Source organism: Eupeodes corollae, chromosome 1 (assembly GCF_945859685.1).
Source record: "Eupeodes corollae chromosome 1, idEupCoro1.1, whole genome shotgun sequence".
Taxonomy (NCBI): Eukaryota; Metazoa; Arthropoda; class Insecta; order Diptera; family Syrphidae; genus Eupeodes; species Eupeodes corollae.
The window spans coordinates 169,412,709-169,434,773 of NC_079147.1; the positions used below are offsets into that span (position 1 = coordinate 169,412,709).

At 32.0% G+C, this 22,065-nt stretch overlaps 1 protein-coding gene across 2 annotated transcripts; it reads right to left on the bottom strand.

Moving 5' to 3' along the window:
- Positions 1 to 5,495: 5,495 nt before the first annotated feature.
- On the bottom strand, positions 5,496 to 21,358 carry LOC129940307 (transmembrane protein 135-like). Of its 2 annotated transcripts, none has more exons than XM_056048607.1 (5): positions 20,906 to 21,358; positions 7,084 to 7,246; positions 6,246 to 7,019; positions 5,884 to 6,191; positions 5,496 to 5,830 (listed from the first exon to the last, which is right to left on the bottom strand). In XM_056048607.1, the coding sequence occupies exons 2-5, from the start codon at positions 7,231 to 7,233 to the stop codon at positions 5,710 to 5,712; spliced, it is 1,353 nt and encodes a 450-aa protein (XP_055904582.1). In that variant the 5' UTR covers positions 7,234 to 7,246; positions 20,906 to 21,358; the 3' UTR covers positions 5,496 to 5,709. The 2 variants fall into 2 exon arrangements, with proteins under 2 accessions (XP_055904582.1, XP_055904581.1); XM_056048606.1 differs by having other exon boundaries at positions 21,016 to 21,357.
- Between the last annotated feature and the right edge of the window lie 707 nt (positions 21,359 to 22,065).

Consider the following 22,065-nt stretch of genomic DNA (forward strand, 5'->3'; position numbering starts at 1 on the left):
ATGTAAATGTTGGGTTAAGATGAACATTATGTTATTTAGAACATTAAAGAACATTTTTAAGCGATGCTCGAAAACTCATCTTTATGTCAAGGGTGTGACTCCTCACCCAGTCTGGATCCGCCCTTGGGTCCTGTATCGTGAATAGCAAACGATTATCAGAGTATCTTTTTACTTAACAAAATAAATAGCGAATTGATGAATCCAAAAATATCAAGTTTTTATGTCCATTCCTAAAATTTGGTTTGGAAAATATTATGAAATATTATAAACTTGAATATGTAAGTGCTAGCGGATTTTCAACTTACTCTTTAGGTTCTTTACTAATATTTACATAATCCTTAGGATATATTCTGTGCACATAATATCGGTGGAATGAGGACTTCACAATATAAAACCTTTCCTTTTGTCCTTTTTGCAATTCGATTGTAGATTTTTGTGTGAATTATTGTAGGGTTAAAGCTAACTACGATATTTATCTTTTCTAAGGAATAAAATTATTTGTTTGGTGAAATAAAAATGTGTGATAGACGTAAATTATACATAAATACACTAATTGGAGTTAGTTAGGTATGCATAATAAGCAAATTACCTTTAATATTGGGATGTGAAATATCATTTCGGCATCGTTGTCTTTGGTAACACGCATCTTGTTAAGCAACATCTTGGTTTAATAGTGTTCGTATATTTGAGTGTTATTAGTATCAGTGGAAGGCAGGACATGGCAAATAGATTGAAGATGTATTCATTTAAATGCCAACCGGATTTGTTGAATAGTGATGCTGGGATCGTTTGTTGTTTCAAAAAAAATATATTTATATGTATTTATGCATACATTTGTACACAGTTATGTAGGAACAAAAGATAACAAGTGTATCACCACGCCAATCTTAATTGAACAACATGTTCCAAAATAACCTTATTAGTTAGAAAATAAAAATAATAGAATTTCATGACAAAGCAATGTTTGGAACGAATTCGGAATAAATTTGATCTGGAGTTTGAATAGGTTTTTGATAATAGTTGCAGCTTCTAAAGCTTTTCATTGCTTTTTAAGATAAAGTCAGTCATGGAATGGTTTGTAGTACTAAAAATATTTTACCCATTTATTCTTTGGGTATATTTAAGGTTGATGTGTTTACAATTTAAGCTTCTAGCAGACGGCATATAAAAGCTCCAAACCTTTGCCGTTTTTGAGCTCCACTTAAAAATGCTCTTTAAAATTCGCTAGAGGAGGCTGACAAAATTACAGCAACATAATGTTTATACATCTTAACTTTATATTTACTATTTAAAGGCTAAAGTCAAAATTTGAATTATTAGATTTATTGAGAACACTGCTGTTCATCAAGGTATGGTAGTTCCTTATTAAGACGACTGTCTACATATGCTCCAACTCATCTGCAAAATATAGTCGGAAGAAAGCATGTCCGATGAGTAGAATCTCAGCATAGTATGACCGATACATAAGAAAGGAATATCCTCTAAATTCATCCAACTACAGAGGCATCAGTCTCCTTAACATTGCGTATAAGATCCTCTCTGCCATATTATGTGAACGTCTGAAGCCGTTCGTCAACAACCTGATTGGCCCTTATCAGTGTGGCTTCAGACCAGGAACGTCCACTATCGACCAAATATGCACACTACGGCAGATCTTGGAAAAAACCCAGGAACTTCAAATCGATACCCACCACCTCTTTATCGATTTTAAAGCCTCGTATGACAGCATCTATAGGGAAGAGCTCTCCAGTACAATGTCTAGTTTTGGCATCCCTGTCAAACTTATCCGTTTGTGCAGAATAACGATGGAGAATGCACGCTGCTCTATCAAGGTCGGAAAAGATCTCACCGATGCATTTGATGTCAAAAAAGGTTTCAGACAAGGCGATGCACTGTCATGCGACTTCTTCAACATCGTTCTGGAATTAATTGTGCAAAACTCAACCGTCAACAGTAGAGGCACAATCTTCCAAAGGTCAGCTATTAACACAAACAACGACACCAGCGCTGAAATCAAACGAAGAATAACTCTTGCAAATCGCTGCTTCTTTGGACTTAGATGGTAATTGAGAAGTAAAGTCCTCTCTCGAGCATCTAAAATCACCATCTATAAGACACTCATCATCCGGGTTCTCATTTATGGCGCTGAGGCCTGGACCTTGTCAAAGAAAGATGAGAGCGTCTTAGGATGCTTCGAGAGAAAAATTCTTCGGGTGATTTTCGATATTTTGATATAACGACGAACTGTACGGGTTGTACAGCGACACTGACCTAGTTCATATAGAGCGGATGCACATCAACGCTCCAGCCCGGAAGGTCTTCGAATCCAATTCCGAGGGACGGCGCAGTAGAGGAAGACCGCTACTCAAATGGCGCACCCAGGTAGGAGAGGACCTCAACCAACTTGGCGTGCGAAACTGGAGACAGCTGGCTGGACACGCATGTTGGTTGAGACCCAGGTCCGCCCCGGACTGTAGCGCCACCTTAAGTAAGTAAGAGCAGCCGAAGCAAATTCACCTAAAAAAACTAGAATTTTTTTTAATTTTTCAAGACCATTAAAACTTTAATCTTTCATAGAAAATTAATTTAAAAAAAAAAAAAACAAATTTAAAAAACTTTTTATGTGCGTCAAAAAAAAATTGCACGCTTGGTTCGTGCAAAAAATGCTCATTGTATCCAAAGTTTCTGTTTCAAAATAATTCCTATATTTTAAGATTTAAAATTGTAAACAAATTTGTTTTTTTTTTATTTAAACGCCACTTGATTTCTCAAAATATCCCTTAATTTTTCAAAATGTTTATTTGCAAATCTTTAGAGCGCTTTTTTATATAAATTTTGTATATATGTATAAAATTTTCAAAAATAGTTTGAAAGTGTTTTGATATGCAGTTATTTAGAACTTATTAATAAACGTTTTACTTTTCAAAAATTTAATATCTTTTTAAAAAAATCTAAAATAAAGACCATAATATTTTTGATTATCAAAAAAAATAAGAGCTTGTGCAGAAAAAAATATTGAAATCGGTTCAATAGTTATTGAGAAAACGTAAACACAAGATAACGGTTCTATACGAACCCCTCTGGACCAATACACAAATATTTGTTTTAATTCTGAAAGAGGGCAAAATTAGGAAAATAGATTATAGCGAAAATTTAAACAAATCGATCGGTTTGTTTCTGAGAAAATTCGAATCTTCTATTTTTTAACAAAAAGAAACTGTTGTTTTTAGTTTTAACAAAAATAACTTACGCCAATCGGCTAAAAACGTTAAACAAAATTTGAAGTCGATCGATGCAATCGATCCACTTTTTCGACTTTTCTAATATCGTAATTTCATGTTCGATTAAAATCTCAAAGTTCAACAAACGCAAAGCTTGCCATATAGTTGCTATAGGTCGCAAGTAATAAGATAGCATTGAAGACAAGTTTCAGGAATTCAAAGGCAACTTTATATCAAACTGGAGATCTATTATTCAAGGTTTCTTATTAAATACTTAAATATTTGCTCTTTCTCTCAAAAAAAAATTTATGAAAATAATTTAAAGCAAAGCTAAAGTTTTTCCGAATTCTAAAAATAGTAAATCGCTTTTTGGTGAATATCGTTAAACTACTAGCAAATGCTTAGATCAAATGTTTACTTATACAACGCAGCAGTATAAGCTTTACCAGATACTGCCCTTAACCAGGAAAATTTGCTAACTATCAAGCACAGTTTGCTGTTAATTCAACGCTATCGGAAAGTGTCATGAGTCTTTCTGTTCTTGAGAGCGTAAATGATTCAATGGGACGAATTTTCTTTCACACTCGTGCAGGTGCAAGAATACTGAAAGACCTTGACATACACAAATCCGCTGGCCCGGATAGTATCTCCCCAATTGTTACGGTGGCAAAACCCCTGCGAAAACTTTTCCATCTTTCCTACTCAAAGGTCTCTTTCCGAGCGTATGGAAAACGGCATTTGTCTAGCCTGTCCCTAAAAGGACAAATTCTCCTCTCCCTCTAACTATCGTCCAATAGCATTCGCGTCCCTTCTTTCCAAGGTCATGGAAACGCTGATTAATTATCAGGTCAAGAAATATCTTGAAGAACGGAAGCTTCTTAATGACCGACAGTATGGCTTTCGTAGCAATAGTCCCTCTGGTGATCTCATGGTTTATCTCACCGAACAGTGGAACAAATCTTTACATCGTTTTGGAGAAAGAAAGATTATTGCACTGGATATTACAAAAGCATTTGATAAAGTTTGGCACCAAGCTCTCTTATCGTAAATGCGTGCTTTTGGTATTGATAAATCTCTTCTTTGTTGGATTAGAAATTACCTTTTTTACCGTTCAATACAAGTTGTATTGGATGGTTTCAATTCTGAAATTCATAAAATAAATGCGAAAACTCAATGCTGTCTCCTGTATATAAAGCGTAACTCACCCCCGATGCCACTATCTATTTGTGGCACTTGCATCTAGGAAACTAATCAGTACTCGGTATGTGTATCATATAATAAACTTTTATGGAATGGTCACATATTTAATATTGCCAAAAATGCTGCCAGGTGCTTAGGATTTCTCCGACGGTGCAAGAAATTTTTCATCCCATCTGATCTGTCTGTAATTTACAAAGCCTTCATCCGTCCTTTGCTTGAATATAATTCGCATATCTGGGCAGGTTCCCCTAAAACAAGTTTAACTTTAAGATAGGATCCAAAACAGAATTTTGAAAATGTAGGCGATAGTACTATTACAGAAACATTTACATCACTCGTACACCGCCGCAATGTTTCTTGCCTTTCGTTGTTTTAGAGATATGTTTACAAACGATGTTCTGTCGAAAGAGCCAGTTTCATTCCACCTTTTAAACGAATCAGCCGTAATACCCGCACTTCCAGGAAACTCATCACTTTCGGACGTATTGTCAAGTAAAAAGATTCTTTCTTTTCCTAATTAAGAATAAACTTAATAAAAGTGTGGAGAAATTTTGTCTCGCTGAGAAATCCTATTTTCAGCAAGACAATAATCCGAAACATTCTGCTCAAGTAGTCAATGAATTGATCCTCTAGAATACTCCTCATATACCAATAGTTTCCTGACATTAATCTCATGAAACATCTTTGGAATGTGTTAGATAAAAGAATCAGAAAATACGATATTACCAGCAAATACTATTTAAAAACAGTGCTTTCGGATGAATGGTCCAAAATTGGTCAGGAAACAACATAAAAAAAAACTCATTAATATTGATATGCTCGTAAAAGGGTAATATGCTGATTTTTCTGCATGACGTGTGGCAACGTCACACATTACCTGAAAAATGAGCGCACTCATTTGAGAGTAAATCGCAAACAAATGTACGGATTTTAGGACAGATCCCGCTCCGCACATCGTCTGAAAGAGTTTGCTTGCAGTGATTTATGTGCATTTGCTCTGCTTTTTAATAATTGCACGTGACGTCAGAACCGCAAACTTTGGAATAGCCCATTTATTCAAAATAAAAGAAGCACTCAAACTTTATAAAAAAATAGTTTTTATTCAAAAGTACTGATAATATGATATAAAAATATTATATTTTTTTTGTTATTATTAATTTCCACTTAACTAAAAAACATTTAATTTCAAATACATTTTCAACAAAAAATGTGTAATATCGAATTTCAAAACAATATTAAGTAAGAGCTAAGGATTATGTACAATTATGAATTTAATAGAATCAAAACATCAGGCACCCAAAAGTTTTTTTGGTAGTTTTTCCGTTCCGGTTCGTTTCATGACTTCTCGAAGAGCATCACTTGATTGCATGCCCCATACATCAAGGAATGACCGATTAAATAATCCAACTCTTTAAAAGAAAAACATATAAAAACGGGTAACAAAAAATAAAAAATAGCTTACCGTCCTCCAGATAGTGAATGCAGAAATTTATAATAACTGGGACGCAGATTTAGAGGCTCAATAATTGCGGCATGGAAAAGTGTTGCTGTACAGAAACAGTAGAGGAATACCAAGAATCCTTGGACTTTTGGTAACATTTTTTTGCTTTCGCCATAGTTGTAGACAATTTGCAGAGTTTTCCACATTACATATAAGGCAACAGTGATATCAGGATACTGCGTAAATGCAATGCTTCCAATCATCCCAGCTGGAATAGCGTATCGGGGATCATCTTTGCCCGTAGTATTTCGAAGAGTACATGATACACCCTAAATCAGAAAAAACTTATTAACATTCATTTAAGTTTTAAATGCATTTTTTACCTTGTATAAGAATGAAAAGCTTCCTAAAAACATTCCCAAAGCTAGGGTTTTTGGATCTAATATATCCTTCTGAAAATTCATTCTGCCAGTGAGAATTTTTCTAATATTCAAGACAATCTTCAGGACAACTTGCAGTCCAACGCCACCAACAAATGGCTTCAATCCTCCCATTAACGCATACTGCAAGCATCCTTCGCTATGTGGACAACAGTCATGTTTACCTTTTATCCATCGAATACATCTGGAATAAGCCTGAAATGCTCCATTAATTTCAGGTTGCACAGAAGAAGAAGGCACCACTGGACGCTCTATTCTACTCATACATTCCTCATTCTTTCCTACAAATATGCGTAAAATATCAAATATCGAATCTTTACAAGGGTCACTTTTATGGAGGCCTAAACGATAGATATACAACAAAGCTGATACACTAACGCCAAAAATAAGGGCTTGGCCTTTTGGAATAGATTTTACATAGCCACGCGATTCAGCCATGCGCCATAAGGTTTCTGTTGCAACATTTGCCACATAGAGTGCAAGCAGTGGCCTTCGAACAGGTCGTTCGATGTATATAGCAGTCAGGCTAGCCATATATGCTGGCAAGAATGTATTTGACAAGAAGTAAAATTTTCCAAGGACGTTTCGCAGCAGACAAACGTAAAGAACAAATGTAAAGCTATTAGTGGAGAGAAATGCGGTGGATTGTATGATGCCGATCAGTGTACGTTTGAGGTCGAGCAGTGTAGGTATTCGATGTCGCATTATAAGGGAAAGCTGTGAAAAAGCAGTTGGATTTATTCATGCAGACTATGTAGAATACAAAAAAACTATAACTTACTAGATAAACAACCGCATAAATTCGCATACTTTGTGGAACTGTATTAATAAGAATGTCAGCTATGGAAATGGTGCAACTATCTGTCCAGGGGTGTAAGAACTCCCTGCAAGTGCAAAAGATAGGCGAAAATTTGCTTTGGACGTTTGTCATGACTTTATGTTTTCTGAAATTAAAAAATTATAATTTAAATGTGAGTATGTGTATGCATGTAACATAGTTTGATAAAAATCTTAGATAGTTACAAATAATAATTTCTATTTAAATGATCTTAAGAGAACATGGAACACCTAATTGAAACTGAAAGGATTAAGACAAAATTGTGGTATGAATTCGTTCTGGAAGAAATACTTACATGTACAAAAGATGATAAGATAAGATAAGATAAGATAAGATAAGATAAGATAAGATAAGATAAGATAAGATAAGATAAGATAAGATAAGATAAGATAAGATAAGATAAGATAAGATAAGATAAGATAAGATAAGATAAGATAAGATAAGATAAGATAAGATAAGATAAGATAAGATAAGATAAGATAAGATAAGATAAGATAAGATAAGATAAGATAAGATAAGATAAGATAAGATAAGATAAGATAAGATAAGATAAGATAAGATAAGATAAGATAAGATAAGATAAGATAAGATAAGATAAGATAAGATAAGATAAGATAAGATAAGATAAAGATAAGATAAGATAAGATAAGATAAGATAAGATAAGATAAGATAAGATAAGATAAGATAAGATAAGATAAGATAAGATAAGATAAGATAAGATAAGATAAGATAAGATAAGATAAGATAAGATAAGATAAGATAAGATAAGATAAGATAAGATAAGATAAGATAAGATAAGATAAGATAAGATAAGATAAGATAAGATAAGATAAGATAAGATAAGATAAGATAAGATAAGATAAGATAAGATAAGATAAGATAAGATAAGATAAGATAAGATAAGATAAGATAAGATAAGATAAGATAAGATAAGATAAGATAAGATAAGATAAGATAAGATAAGATAAGATAAGATAAGATAAGATAAGATAAGATAAGATAAGATAAGATAAGATAAGATAAGATAAGATAAGATAAGATAAGATAAGATAAGATAAGATAAGATAAGATAAGATAAGATAAGATAAGATAAGATAAGATAAGATAAGATAAGATAAGATAAGATAAGATAAGATAAGATAAGATAAGATAAGATAAGATAAGATAAGATAAGATAAGATAAGATAAGATAAGATAAGATAAGATAAGATAAGATAAGATAAGATAAGATAAGATAAGATAAGATAAGATAAGATAAGATAAGATAAGATAAGATAAGATAAGATAAGATAAGATAAGATAAGATAAAATAAGATAAGATAAGATAAGATAAGATAAGATAAGATAAGATAAGATAAGATAAGATAAGATAAGATAAGATAAGATAAGATAAGATAAGATAAGATAAGATAAGATAAGATAAGATAAGATAAGATAAGATAAGATAAGATAAGATAAGATAAGATAAGATAAGATAAGATAAGATAAGATAAGATAAGATAAGATAAGATAAGATAAGATAAGATAAGATAAGATAAGATAAGATAAGATAAGATAAGATAAGATAAGATAAGATAAGATAAGATAAGATAAGATAAGATAAGATAAGATAAGATAAGATAAGATAAGATAAGATAAGATAAGATAAGATAAGATAAGATAAGATAAGATAGATAAGATAAGATAAGATAAGATAAGATAAGATAAGATAAGATAAGATAAGATAAGATAAGATAAGATAAGATAAGATAAGATAAGATAAGATAAGATAAGATAAGATAAGGTATTCTTTGATTATGATAATAAAAACTTTTTTTCCGTTTATAATTAATTTACGATTTTTTTATTTTTTCTGATATTTAGAATACAAAAGGCTATAACCTACAAACAATTATAACAGTAAAAACAGAGTTCCCTCTCTCGAACTGAACATAACAATAGGGATATTTACGACCCCACACAACTTAGGTTTTTTCTTTTTTTAACGATTGCTAACAATCTTCAACTATCGTTGTTCCTAAACGCTAAGATTGTTGTTAAAATTTGTAAAACTACGAGCGGACGGCATTTAAAGACCCACACATTTTTTGCGCTTCCAACATCACGTGTACATTTTAAAAGCAACGTATGAGGGATAAATAGATGGATAGATTCATTTATTAAGCAGTTTTTAAATATTTTACATGATCGTCTTTCAAAGACAAGAGATGACAATGGCTAAAATAGCCGTCTGTGATTTAATTCAATTCTGAAGTAATTAGTTTTCGGTAGTGCAAAGCTGCTTCGCAGTATTTATAAATAACGTCCCAATTCGGACCACTAAGTAATTTTTTAAGTTCTTCTAAGGTTAATGTTGGTTTTTCAAAATACTGGATCCTCCAGTTTCTTAATATTTGGCAAATACCTATGAAATGGAACGTGTCCTCTCTAGCATGTTGGTTACAAAGTGAGCAGTAGTTGGTTTCGGCGCTGTTGAAAGATGTTCCATTCATGTTAAGGAGTTCTCCTCTTGATCGAAATAACAAAGATATTTTTTTGCAACTATTTGTATCGGTGAAATAATTATTTTCGTTGAGATTATAGACTAATGTCGGGTATTTTCTTATTCATTTGCTTTTTTTCATATAGTTTTCTCTGCGTTTTATATCTATTTCTCTTATTATTCCATACATTTGATTTTTTAGTTCTAAAGGTCTTTTTTGTGTGACAAGTTTAGATGCAAGAAGTTGTTTCATATTGAAGGATGGAATTACATCTATTCCAAGGTATTTGTAACTTTTGACGACTTCATTATTTTCTCTCCCTTTGTGAACAACTTCCTCTCGTATATCCCGATAGATAACTTTAGATTTAGCTATGTTGATAATAAGATTCCAAAAATTACAATATTCCGTCAACTTATTAATCATCAATATGTAAGCTTTCAGGTGATTCGGCAAGTAGTATCAAATCATCAGCATAAAGAAGAGATTTTATTACTGTACTAGCTATGTTGATTCCGGCAGGTAAATAAGATGTCACAACATCTATGAAAAGGACGAACAACATGGCGCTCAATAAACATAATTGTTTTAATCCAGTTTTAGTTTTAAACCATTCTGATGCTTTTGTTCCATCCCATACTGCTGACTTAGATCCGTTGTAAAGTTCTTTAATTATTCTTAACATTTTTGTCGAAATTAACAGTCGGTTTAATTTAAAGTAAAGAGCTATTCTATCTATAGTATCGAAAGCGGCCTTGAAATCAATGAAGAAAATGTATAATTTGCGTTGACGGAGTCGGAAGTCCTGGATAATTGTATTTATCACGAAGATATTATCTGTTGTCGAGAAACCTGAGCGGAAACCCGATTGGTATTTACTGAGGAGGTTATTTCCGTCTACCCATTTTGTTATACGTGAAAGTAACACTATGTTTGAAAAAGAAATACCTCTATAATTTGTTGGAACATTTAAGTCTCCTTTCTTATGTATGGGAAAAACTAAAGCTTCTTTGAAAGAGTCAGGTACTTGGGCCGTGTTAAAAATAAAGTTAAAACTTTCGCATATTTTTCGAAGAATTGGTTTGTTGCGTTTTTGTAAATTTGTGTTGGGACGCGATCTGGTCCTGCAGCTTTCCCTGTTCTTGCTTGTTGAACTATCTTCATCAAGAATTTGGTTTTCTACAAATGGTTCTGCATATTGTATAGACATATTTAATGTATTTTTTGAAGTGGTATCCCTGTCCTTTTAGGATTTGTAATTGCCTCCAATACTCCTTTCGATTTCTTTCGGTTGCGAGGTTTCGTGTAGTTTGTTGTATATATTCCTTTTTCTTTTTCCTAAACAGTTTTTTTAAACTTGCCTTTGCTTGGCTGTAACTCGAAAGAAGTCTTCCATCACCATTAGCTGAATCCCTTATTTTGTTCAATAAATTGAAAGATGGTTTTCTCGCCTCTCTGCATTTTTTATTGAACCATTTTTGTTTCCCTACTTGTTTAGCGTTTTTGTCAGGGGTCGGATAAGATTTTACGATGCATTTTATAAGTTTTTCCAACGATTTGTGGTCTGTTTGGGTTTCTATCTTAGCAAGGTTTTGGTCAAGTCTGTTCTCAAAACTGCTACTCTCCTTCCATATGGGTTTTCAAGGAAGATGAATTGATTTAGTTTTATTTGTATCTGTTTTTTAAGGGTGTTCAGACGATGTGCTTAATCTCGCTCAAAAGCCGCACAAATGTCTTGCTCATGTTTACACGATATACGAAAAATTGCACATTTGTATGATTGCTGACAAAGCTTAAAACGTACAAACATACATTTAATTAATAAATTGCTAAAATGAATTGAAAATGTCGAAAAGAAAGTGGGCTGCTTTAGTTTTAGCACTGGATTCGATTGAAGAAGATGAAGAACATAAAATTCGCCAAGAATCTGGGAAATTATAGGTGCGTAATGTGTGAACAAAGGACTGGCCTCTGGATTGTCAAAAGAAGGATTTTGCGCTAAGAAGGCGATATTGAATGACAATATTCCCACATTTAAACATAACATATTAAAACCATCAGTCAACGTTGATCAGTTCCACCTCAACTTCTTCGTTCCAATCACATGCTTTGTAATCAGGTACAATCAAAGCATTCCTTATTTCCCCTCTGGTGTGCACATTTGAGTTATCTTGTTTTTGTATCACCGCAAATGAATTAAAGATCGTACATGCTCGAGTATATCTAATAATATATTATATATTATTAGATATACTCTGGTGCACGGAAACTGTCGAAAAAAATGCCAAGGTGTTCAGACGATATGCACAAAATTCGCACACTTATATGCGGTCTCGCCGTCGCATATCGTCGGCAAACCATTTGCGTATGTATGGAGACTGTCCAAAAAAGGTGTTTAGATGATATGCGTCGACAGTCGGAAATGATGACGTAAAAATGACGTCGGAACCGCAAATATTTGCGGCTCTTATATGCCGCATATGTGGTATCACAATGGGCCATTAAACTAGCCTAAGTGCGTCCGTTTCCATCTTGGATAGCCACTTTATCCTAATCTTAACCTTACCTATGCCGTATGCTCATAGCCTAAGACATACAAATTTGGCAAAAGAAGCCTTTTAAACAAATTTGCATCGGTTTTTGTTACTATTAAAATTAAATTTATTAATTTGCAATAATATCAGACATAACAGTAATCACCAATTCAATCAATTTTTTATCAAAATTCTCAAGGAAGTTGAGCACATTCTATTTTTTTCGCTATTAATTTTGCGATTTAAGGCGTTAAAACTATTGTTTTATATTGGTAGTTTGACAGATCAACAATTTTAAACAAATGTCATATCTTAATGATTGAAACAAATTCGTAATACTGACGTCAACAATTTTTTTTTTACATAACAAGAATAGTTAAAATTTGTTCAGAAAAGAACAAACTTCAGATCTACTTTCAAACAAAAATCATCGTGTTATTTAAATGCTTAAATATTCAAATCTGTAAAAATGCACAAGCAGTTTTGAGAAACTAAACACGATTACTGTTATCTACTATTATTATATCCAAGTGTCCGGAATCGGGGAAAACTTAATTGAAATTAAGAAAACCAATTTTAGTGCAAGAACTAGTTAAAAAGGAGTGTTACATATGTATATAATTTTGTTTTCTCCTTGGAGAACCGTAAAATAAAGTCATAATAGCAGGTCGTTGTTATTTTTGCAAATCTTCTATTTGAAGCACCGATCATGCGATCTTTGAGTTGATTTTCAGTGTAATATTTCTTCTTGTTGTTGTTTGCTTTCCTAAAAAAAATTATACAAACAAATTAACACAAGTTCAATAAGTATCACAACCACCACACCAATTAAACTCATTTGAAGCAAGTTGTCTTTAAATTTAATTAAATTATTTTTACTAGCAGCACTAAGACTGAATTCTTAAATGCTTAATTAGCCGTTCATAAATAAAATACACAATAAGTGGAAGCTTACAAAAAAATCAATTCTAAATTTATTCAAATAAAGGTTTAATTTTATTTCTAGCACTAAAACTTAGACTCAATTAAAAGCAGTTGTTTTATTGTTTAAAAAATTCGAACGGTGACGGTTTCAATAAAAGATAATTTTAAAATGCTATAGCTTAAACATCTAAACTGAACCTTTGAAGCATACAATGAGCTGCATTAAATAATATTTTACTTTCGTTTCCATGATATTATGATTCCACTGATTTAATTCTTTGAAATGCACACTTTAGCTTGATTGGTGACTAAATCATAAATAAACTTAACAAACATTTTCTGATATTATGAGCATTTATCAAAATTTATATCACTAATGGTAATTAATGCTAAAACAAATTTTAAATATTAAATTTCATCTTTTTTTAAAATTCTACAAATGTGGCAATGAGCAAACTTATAACAAAACATTTGTTCTACACATAATTTGAAAATAAATTGTAAACAAATATTGTATTTCATACAAGAAGAAAATATCAAGTTTGCTTTTCTTAAAAAAAAAATAAATTAGGCACAAAATAAAAATAAAATTTTATAGGCATTTTAAACAAAAAATTGGTTCGATAACAAATTATATTGACACCTTTATCCACATTCAAACAAGTTCGAAAAAAGAAAACTCCAATATGTTTTTGTTTGGAAAAATAAAAAAAAAACAAAATCAAAATTAAGGATCGGTTAAGATTTGGCAAAGTTAGTGCCAACTTTATAAAGGATTCAAAAAATCATACAAACCTTTTATATTCTTTGGCTTAAAATGCCTTTTGGAACTCATGGCTGTTTTTTTGTGGCAAGCACTGTGGAACAACTTTCATATCGCAAGTAAATTATTTGTAGGTATAAATGGGTATGGCAACAAATTTGTTACCAGTAGTAACAAAATCAAATTTAATCAGTGGAACATACTTAAGTCTTCAATGCCATCGAATGTTTTTTTTTTTTTTGTTGAAAAAATCAAGTTTTCAATTTGACATTTTTTTTGTATTCAAATTATTAAATAGAAGTTGGTATATAAAACCAAATATCCTTCATGTTAATATTACCACTTTAAAATTTATTGAAACTAATAATTGGAATGATTTTCGTGAAAATTGATACTTTAATGCATTTCATTAAAGAACGAACATGATCATTTCATAACCTTTGATGAGTTTAAAATGATTTTTGAGGATAGCTTAATTGATATAATTTGCGTATCTGAGACTTGGTTCAACCCAAATTTAAATAGTAATCTGTTTTCTCTGAAAGGTTTTAAGAAACCATATCGAGCTGACCGAATTCGCCCAATGGGAGGAGGAGTCACTATCTTTGTTAAAAGTTATATTCGATCTTGTCATGTCAAATGTTCAGATGGTACCGACTCATGTGACTATTACTTCATATATATATTTGAGGGTGATAATAAGAGTAGCGTTGGTACTATTTAATTGTTACCACGCATGGTTAGTTCTCGGATGATTACACCGATTGTTGAAGGAATGTGTTCTCGCGTACCAAACCTCTTCATTTGTGGTAATTTAAATATTAATCTTTTTCAACCAATATCAAATTGTTTTAAAACATCAATAAATTCCCTAGGACTCTCCTTTACTGAACAAACTTACTTCTTCCCTAAATGTGCACCATCGTTGAATGATGTTTTCCTTACTAGTGATGAATTTTAACGAATGTATGACGATGGATTTTCATTCAATCTTCACCAAATCTAACGTAAACTAAAAAATTGAATACTTTACATCAGTTACATTAAAGACGTGTCATATAAAATCTCGGAGTTTCCCTTGGCTCTCTACGGATATACTTAATGCTATTAAGGCTAGAGATGTCTTATACCGACGTTAGAGATGTTTTGGTTGTCCGGAAATGCTCCTCGACTTTAAACGGTTACGTAATTCTGTAACGAATCTGATAATTAAATTTGCGAAATACGAATTTTATAACAACAAGTTTAACTCAGATCGGTCGTCAAATGTTTTTTGGAAGGAAGTTATGAATATTGGTTTGAGAAAAGATGTTCAATCTTGTGATGATAATATTGCTTTGGAAGGTTTGAATGTTAAATTCTATAAAACACAAACCCAATTCTGTGAAATGTCTTCTAGACGTGCAGATACTTCTAACGCCTTTTCGGTAAGTGCCGTAGATGATTATCAGGTAGGTAAAGCAATTTTCTCCATAAAATCTAAATGCACCGGACTTGACAATATTCATCCTGACTTTATTTAAAATCCTCCTACTCTTCCTACTTTCCCACATCACGCATATATTCAACACCATTATAATGACATCTACATATCCCATCCTATGAAAGACATCGAAAATTATCCCTATCCTAAAACAAGGAAAGAAGAAGGAATATAGACCGATAGCTGTCCTATCTTTTCTATCTAAAGTTTTTGAAAGTCTGATAAGTAACCAGATAAAATATTATATTAAGGAAAAGAGGCTGCGATGCGACCCACACTGATAACTTCCCATCGCGTCTATCAATTTGTCTTACTTAAAAGTTTGTCTATATGTACCAAATTTGCGTACTATATTTTGTAGATTTTATTTTTTATGAAAAAACAGACGGTTGGATTTTTATATAAAAATTACAGAATATTGAAAACAATATTTTCTGTGAAATAAAATAAGTTGAAGCCAATATTTTTAATTTTTTAAGAGCTGTTTGAGTCGAAAATAAATTTTCACCAAGTTTTAGTATTGTTTTTTTTTTAGAGTTTTATTTTTTGTAAAAAAAAATGTCAATTCGATTTTTCTCAACATTTTTCAGAATGTTGAAAACAATATTTCTTATAAGATAAAATACTTTTAAAGCCTACATTTCAAGTTTTTGAAAAGATATTTGAATCGATATTCAATTTTTACCAACTTTGAGTAATGTTTTTTTTGTAGATTTTTATTTATTATAAAAAAAAATGTCAATTCGATTTTTCTCAAAATTTTATCAGATGTCAAAAACATTATTCTTCGTTGTACAAAATTGTTTTGGAGATGAAATCATATTTTAGTCGTAAAATTTTTGGAGGTGACAAATTTTTTTTTCTGTTTTTTTGATTTATAAAAAAACCGTTTTCACCTTTTTTTCAAACTGCTATGGTAAAAAAAAACCATCCACGCAATTTTTTTGAGAGCCCTTTCTGCATCTTTCTGCTTTATTATCTGTATAACAAAATTTATTTGAAATCGACATCCCTTCTGGTTCTTGAGCTATGGACGACGAAAAAAAACGTCGCGAACATACGGACGTACGAACGTACGTACACACGCACGCACAGACATCTTTCTAAAAATCTTTTATTTCGACTCCAGGGGACTTGAAATCGGACCCATTACAATAACTTCTTATGGGAAGTTAAAAAGCAATTATTGAATCCTTTGCAATCTGGATTTCGGTCTGGACATAGTTGTGTTTCAGCTTTACTCAACGTATCTGATGAAATAAGACAATAAATTTACAGCTGTGATAACCTTTGTTAACTTTTCAAAGGCATTTTACTGTGTAAACCATAATCTTCTCTGTGATAAATTGACGACCCTATTTAGCTTCTCTGACAACAGGAAAACTTATTTACTCATATTTGATCAATCGTATGCAAGTCATGTCTTGTAATGGTAGAATATCTTCGTTCCTCCCTGTTAATAAGGATGTTCCCCAAGGATCAATCCTTGGACCTTTGATGTTTTCATTGTTCATTAATGATCCGCCCCCTGTTTTGTTTTACTGTCAGTTTCATATCTTTGCAGATGATATCAATTATATATTAGTTTTCCTGAGATGATGCTTAAGGATGCAATACCTAAAATGAACATTGATTTACAGGCAATATATGATTGGTCGACACGGAACGGACTTAAACTCAATCCTGAAAAAACGAAAGCCTTCCAATTTCAATAAACAAACCAAACCCAGATAATTTCCATCGCGTTATGTTGAATAATTGCATTATTGAATATTTTGCCCAAGTTAGAAATTTAGTTTTGGTCTTTAACAACAGGTTAACTTGGAATAACCATGTCGATACAGTTGTGTCAAAAATTAATGTTTCACTTAGAGGACTATCTGTTACTAGATCCGTACTACCTACAAATATTAAATTAAAGCTGGTAAAAGCACTTGTCCTACCTATAATAACATACGTATGGTGGCATTTAATGCAATTACTCGATTTGTTTTTAACCTACGTAGTTTCGATCGTGTCTCTTTTCAAGCTCGTCAACATTTAAATTGCGATCTGGTAGCTTTCTTCAAATATCGTTGTTGTATTTTAATCTTCAAATTGATTGTTAAAAAGTTATCTATGCAACAGACTTAATTTTTGTGTTTCTAGCCCTTCCATTTTATTGCGGTCGTCCACCTTTACGTGTTTGACATCGCCCAGGGAATTTTTCGTTCATTCTGTTAAGAGTGTGGAATTACCTTCCCAGTCATATGAGGTCTAGAATCGAAAACAGAAAGTTTCAAGCAATTTGTTTTGAATATTTCTCAGACTTGAACTGAACATACTTTTAAATTAATCATTTTCATTTTGTTTCAATTTTTTCGGATAACATTTTTGTCTTTGATTTTTTTTTTGTTCTGAATTCTTTAATTCTTAATTTTAGTCCATATTTAATGTATAATTAATTTTTCTTAATTTTTTGTGAATTTTGTTCTCACACGTTTGTAAATATTTCTTTTGTTAATTTATTTTGTTGATTGTATCTTAAATCAATGTTTTATATCCTGTACTATTTCTAAGTTTAACTTGATATACAGCTGACATATACAGCTGTGTTCAAAAAATAGGTGGAATATCGAATATCTAAGCAAGTTTGGTTAGCACTGCACCGACGAAAAACGGGATATCATAAAAAAGTTGCGAAATGAAGGAAAAACTTATAAGGATATAAAGTTGATGTTGGGGTGCTCTGACCAAATGATCGCCAATCCTGTTAAATATGAAAAAAAAAGTCGAAAACCGGGGACGGAAACGAGAAACGAGTGAAAATGACGATCGTCTTATTGTTCGCTACAGCCAAAAGGATCATTTTGCGTCCTCTAAGATGATCCAGGAAGATCTAGGACTGGCATTAAGTAGCGTGACAATAAGAAGGCGATTGTTGGAACACAATCATTCCGCTCGCAGTCCACGAAAAGTGCCGATGCTTACAAAAAAACATATAGCCGCTCGTTTGAAATTTGCAAGAAGCCATACTAATTGTCCTGCAGAGAAATGGCGAAACCATTTTGAGGACTGACGAGACCAAAATTGTTTTATTCGGTGGAACTGGCTCTAGGCAATACGTCCGACGTCCAGAAAATTCCGAGTTTAAGCCTCGGTACACCAATAAAGCATGGAGGTGCTAAAGAGATGGCATGGGGCAGTTTCTCATATGCTGGTGTTGGCCTCATCAAATCATTGGCACGATGGACCAGCGCAATTATGTGGATATAATGTCCAGTGTGATGCTGCCTTATGCCAGTTGGAATATGCCGGTTAAATGGGTATTTAAACAAGACAACGACCCGAAACACACCAGTAAGTCTGCCAAGGAATGGTTTCAGGTCCATGAGGTTGAGGTCATGGACTGGTCAGCTCAGTCACTTGACCTCAATCCCATAGAAAATTAATGGGCAGATGTGAATAAGGATGTTTTTCGACGAAGACTTTTGAATTCGAGGCAGTTATGGGACGCAGTCTAGGAAACATGGAACCAAATTCCAGTTGAGCGTTGTCAGGCCCTTGTGAACTCTATGCCCCGCAGATGTGCAGCAATTGTAAAAAACAAAGGATTTCCCACAAAATACTGACAAAAAAATCTTAATATTGAATATTTTTTTTAGTTTTTTAAACTTTATTTTGTTTACTCCTATTATTTTGAACAATTCGTTTTGGCTTTATTTTGATAAAATTCATGTTTTTACTACCTTATTTGTTTTAAACAAAGTAGTCTTTAAGCATAATAATAAAAGACTGGACTACCTATTTTGTACAAAAGAAAAAATAAATTTAAAAAAATTATACAACTTTTGAGTCACAATTTATTCTAAAAAGAACAGGCACTCCTATTTTTTTTAACACAACTGTAAATAAATAAATATCAAATAACTTAATAATGGTCAAATAAGTAGGATAGTTTGGGTTTCCTTGAAAATAGTAAGTTTTGGGAAAGCGACAAAATAAATTACACGTATATCCCATCTTTTTATGACGAGTCACAACAGTTTAATACTTTATGTTTGCCGTTTTGTTGTCAAGTAAGCAGTACCAGGGGTAAATTTTCAAAAAAAAAAGTGCCAAACTTTTTTCTTTCATGACAAAATCACAATACTTAATTCAATTTTAAGTTCTCTAATTCTAAACCAGTCATGCTAACTTGAGGTATAGAAAAAAAATTAATTAAATAGTAACAATAATAAAAATAAATTAAATACATGGAAATTCAGCCTTCAATAGAATGAAACAATATTGTCGGCTGACGTTATAACACAAATAGACTTAAAAACAAATCAGATACGAAGTCCATACCACGATTAAGATATAATTGTAGGTTATTAAAAACTATAAACGAAATTATGTTTTTGTTAAGTGTATCAATTCTAATTAATCGATATGAAAAACTTCTTATATTTAAAGTTTAAACCGAAAGGAACTACATAATTGGTTCCCAACTAAATTTGTTAAACTGTGTACTGGCTTTCAAGAGTTCATTTACATTTTATATAGACGAGCAAATATCAAAAAAGTTGAGGAATTTTAAAGATTATACTATTATATAAGGTGCAGTCAATATTTCCAAAAAAACACAATAATTTCTCAAGTCTCGTCATATCAATAAGTTCTTGTCTGTCCTGATGAGTTGGAAGATTGTAGAAGTTACCCATCCTAACGTCTTCAGCGCAAATAAATAAAAATAAATATGAGCTAGCAGTTCAATTGTGCAATTCAAAAAAGAAAAAAACAATTTAAAATATATCAAATATGACTCTAATTCGAGTGCTGAAAAATAGTTTTAACTGGTCAAAATTAAAACCGTCCGAATGGATGTAAACACCGACTCGAGTTTAAAAAAATTGTCGCAGCGTTTGAGAGAAAAAGATTTATAGAGAATTATTGGTTTCGTTAACTAATAAGGACGATGTATGCAATCGACCCCGATATTTGGTGCACAATAAGCAAACAAAATTAAACTATACAGTATACATACAGGTTACCTACAATTGCCTACTCTAAAGCGCCCAATACACGATACAATTATTGTACCGATTATCGTACAAAAGTTGAATCGCATGCGATGATTGTATTGTGTGTGTAAAACAAAGTATCCGCTGTACTGAAATCGCATAGTCGAATGCTATCGAGCGAAAACGAGAGGTTGCATACGACTGGTTTGATGAGAATCGTACCGTTTGTAACGTATGTGACGACCGTGAAACCGATGTTTTTGTTTTAACTGGCAGCAAGTTAGTAGGAGAATAGAAGATGAAAATGAGGAACTATGTTGACAGTTGATTAAATCGTGAGCTAGTCGTATGTGTGTGTGCTCACTTTCGATATCGCTACCGATATCGGTACAACTCAAGTCGGTACGATAGATTGTATAGTGTATTGGGCGCTTAAAACCAAGTGTTTTCTACTTATGTTTTACAAACTAAAATATAAGTAGTTGAATTAAAGAAAAGGTTTTCAAAGCAGATTAATTAAACATTTAATAAAGTAAAACCTATTGCAAACAATAATTTCCATAGCTTATAAAATTAAAAACGTAATACTTACCTTCACAGATTTAAAAGGGAGAATATAGAGATAATAGGTTTTAGATTATATTTAATAAATTGATAACTTATTTTCTAGATTAGACATCGTTCCTAATATCAAAAACTTACAGAATTTAAAGGCTTATTCGAACTTGATTATCTTTGCACTTGGTTTAAAAATAATATCTATAGTTATTAAGAAATGAACATTTATCTCTTTTCAATGTTCGAAGTCTAACAAAACAAAACAAAACACAGCTTTTTGTTAAGGTCTCAGTTGTTTCACAATCACATGCGGAGTTCTTGATAAAATAATTAATTAATCAATTATTTATTGGTATAATGCACTACATACAATTTATTTCAAAAAAAGCTGTAAACTATGATTAGGTTTTGACAAAACTTCGTATGTTTTTAATTAAATTTTGTTCTGTTGAAATGGTTAGTCTTCAGTGTTTCTGTTTGAGTTTTGACAATTGATATTGACGTACTTGTACTTCAATTGTGTAATCAGCTGTTTCGATTTGTTCATACATGAGCTTCTACAGCTAACTATTGAACACTAGGTGCCGCTGTATGTGCATAACTAAAAGTAGGGTGTTTGATGAATGCTTCTCGTAATTGGTATAAACTTTGTTAGTACTATCATGAAACACAAAATTTTGTTGCAGAAGGCGGACTATGGGGCGCTACCTGTACGAAAATTAAGTTTGGAATCTAATGGCGACTGGAAGTATAAAAGTATTGAAATAAATAAATAAAATAAATTACTCAAATGTAAACAAAAATCAGTCGTTGCCAACGTTACCTGAGACTTTTTTTTATTCATACCTATCAATGTTTGCAATGCATATCAAAATTGTATTCATTTCATTTTAGATTTTCTATTTTTGTGAAATATGAAAATTTAAAAGCAACGTTTTCAAATTTAGGTTTGTAGGTATATTTTTAAATTTGTATTTTGTATTGTAATGTGGGTAGTGGGTGGGTAGATATCTAGAAAAGTAAGTATAAAGGAGGGTAGATTGGTGTGTATTAACTTTGTATATACATACAATATTTGAATAGTACTATCGAACGATAGACCTGACATATTTTTACCACTTCCTAAACAATTCGTTCCACATGTTTTGCATGTGGAATGTATTGAGGTGGGGGCGAAAATGAGCTAGAATTCCA

Coding starts and splice junctions, on each gene's coding strand:
- LOC129940307 (XM_056048607.1), bottom strand. CDS start 7,233: ATGACAAACGTCCAAAGCAAATTTTCGCCTATCTTTTGCACTTGCAGG. Junction 7,020..7,083: donor TTTATGCGGTTGTTTATCTA/GTAAGTTATAGT, acceptor GCTTTTTCACAG/CTTTCCCTTATAATGCGACA. Junction 5,831..5,883: donor CATTCACTATCTGGAGGACG/GTAAGCTATTTT, acceptor TTTCTTTTAAAG/AGTTGGATTATTTAATCGGT.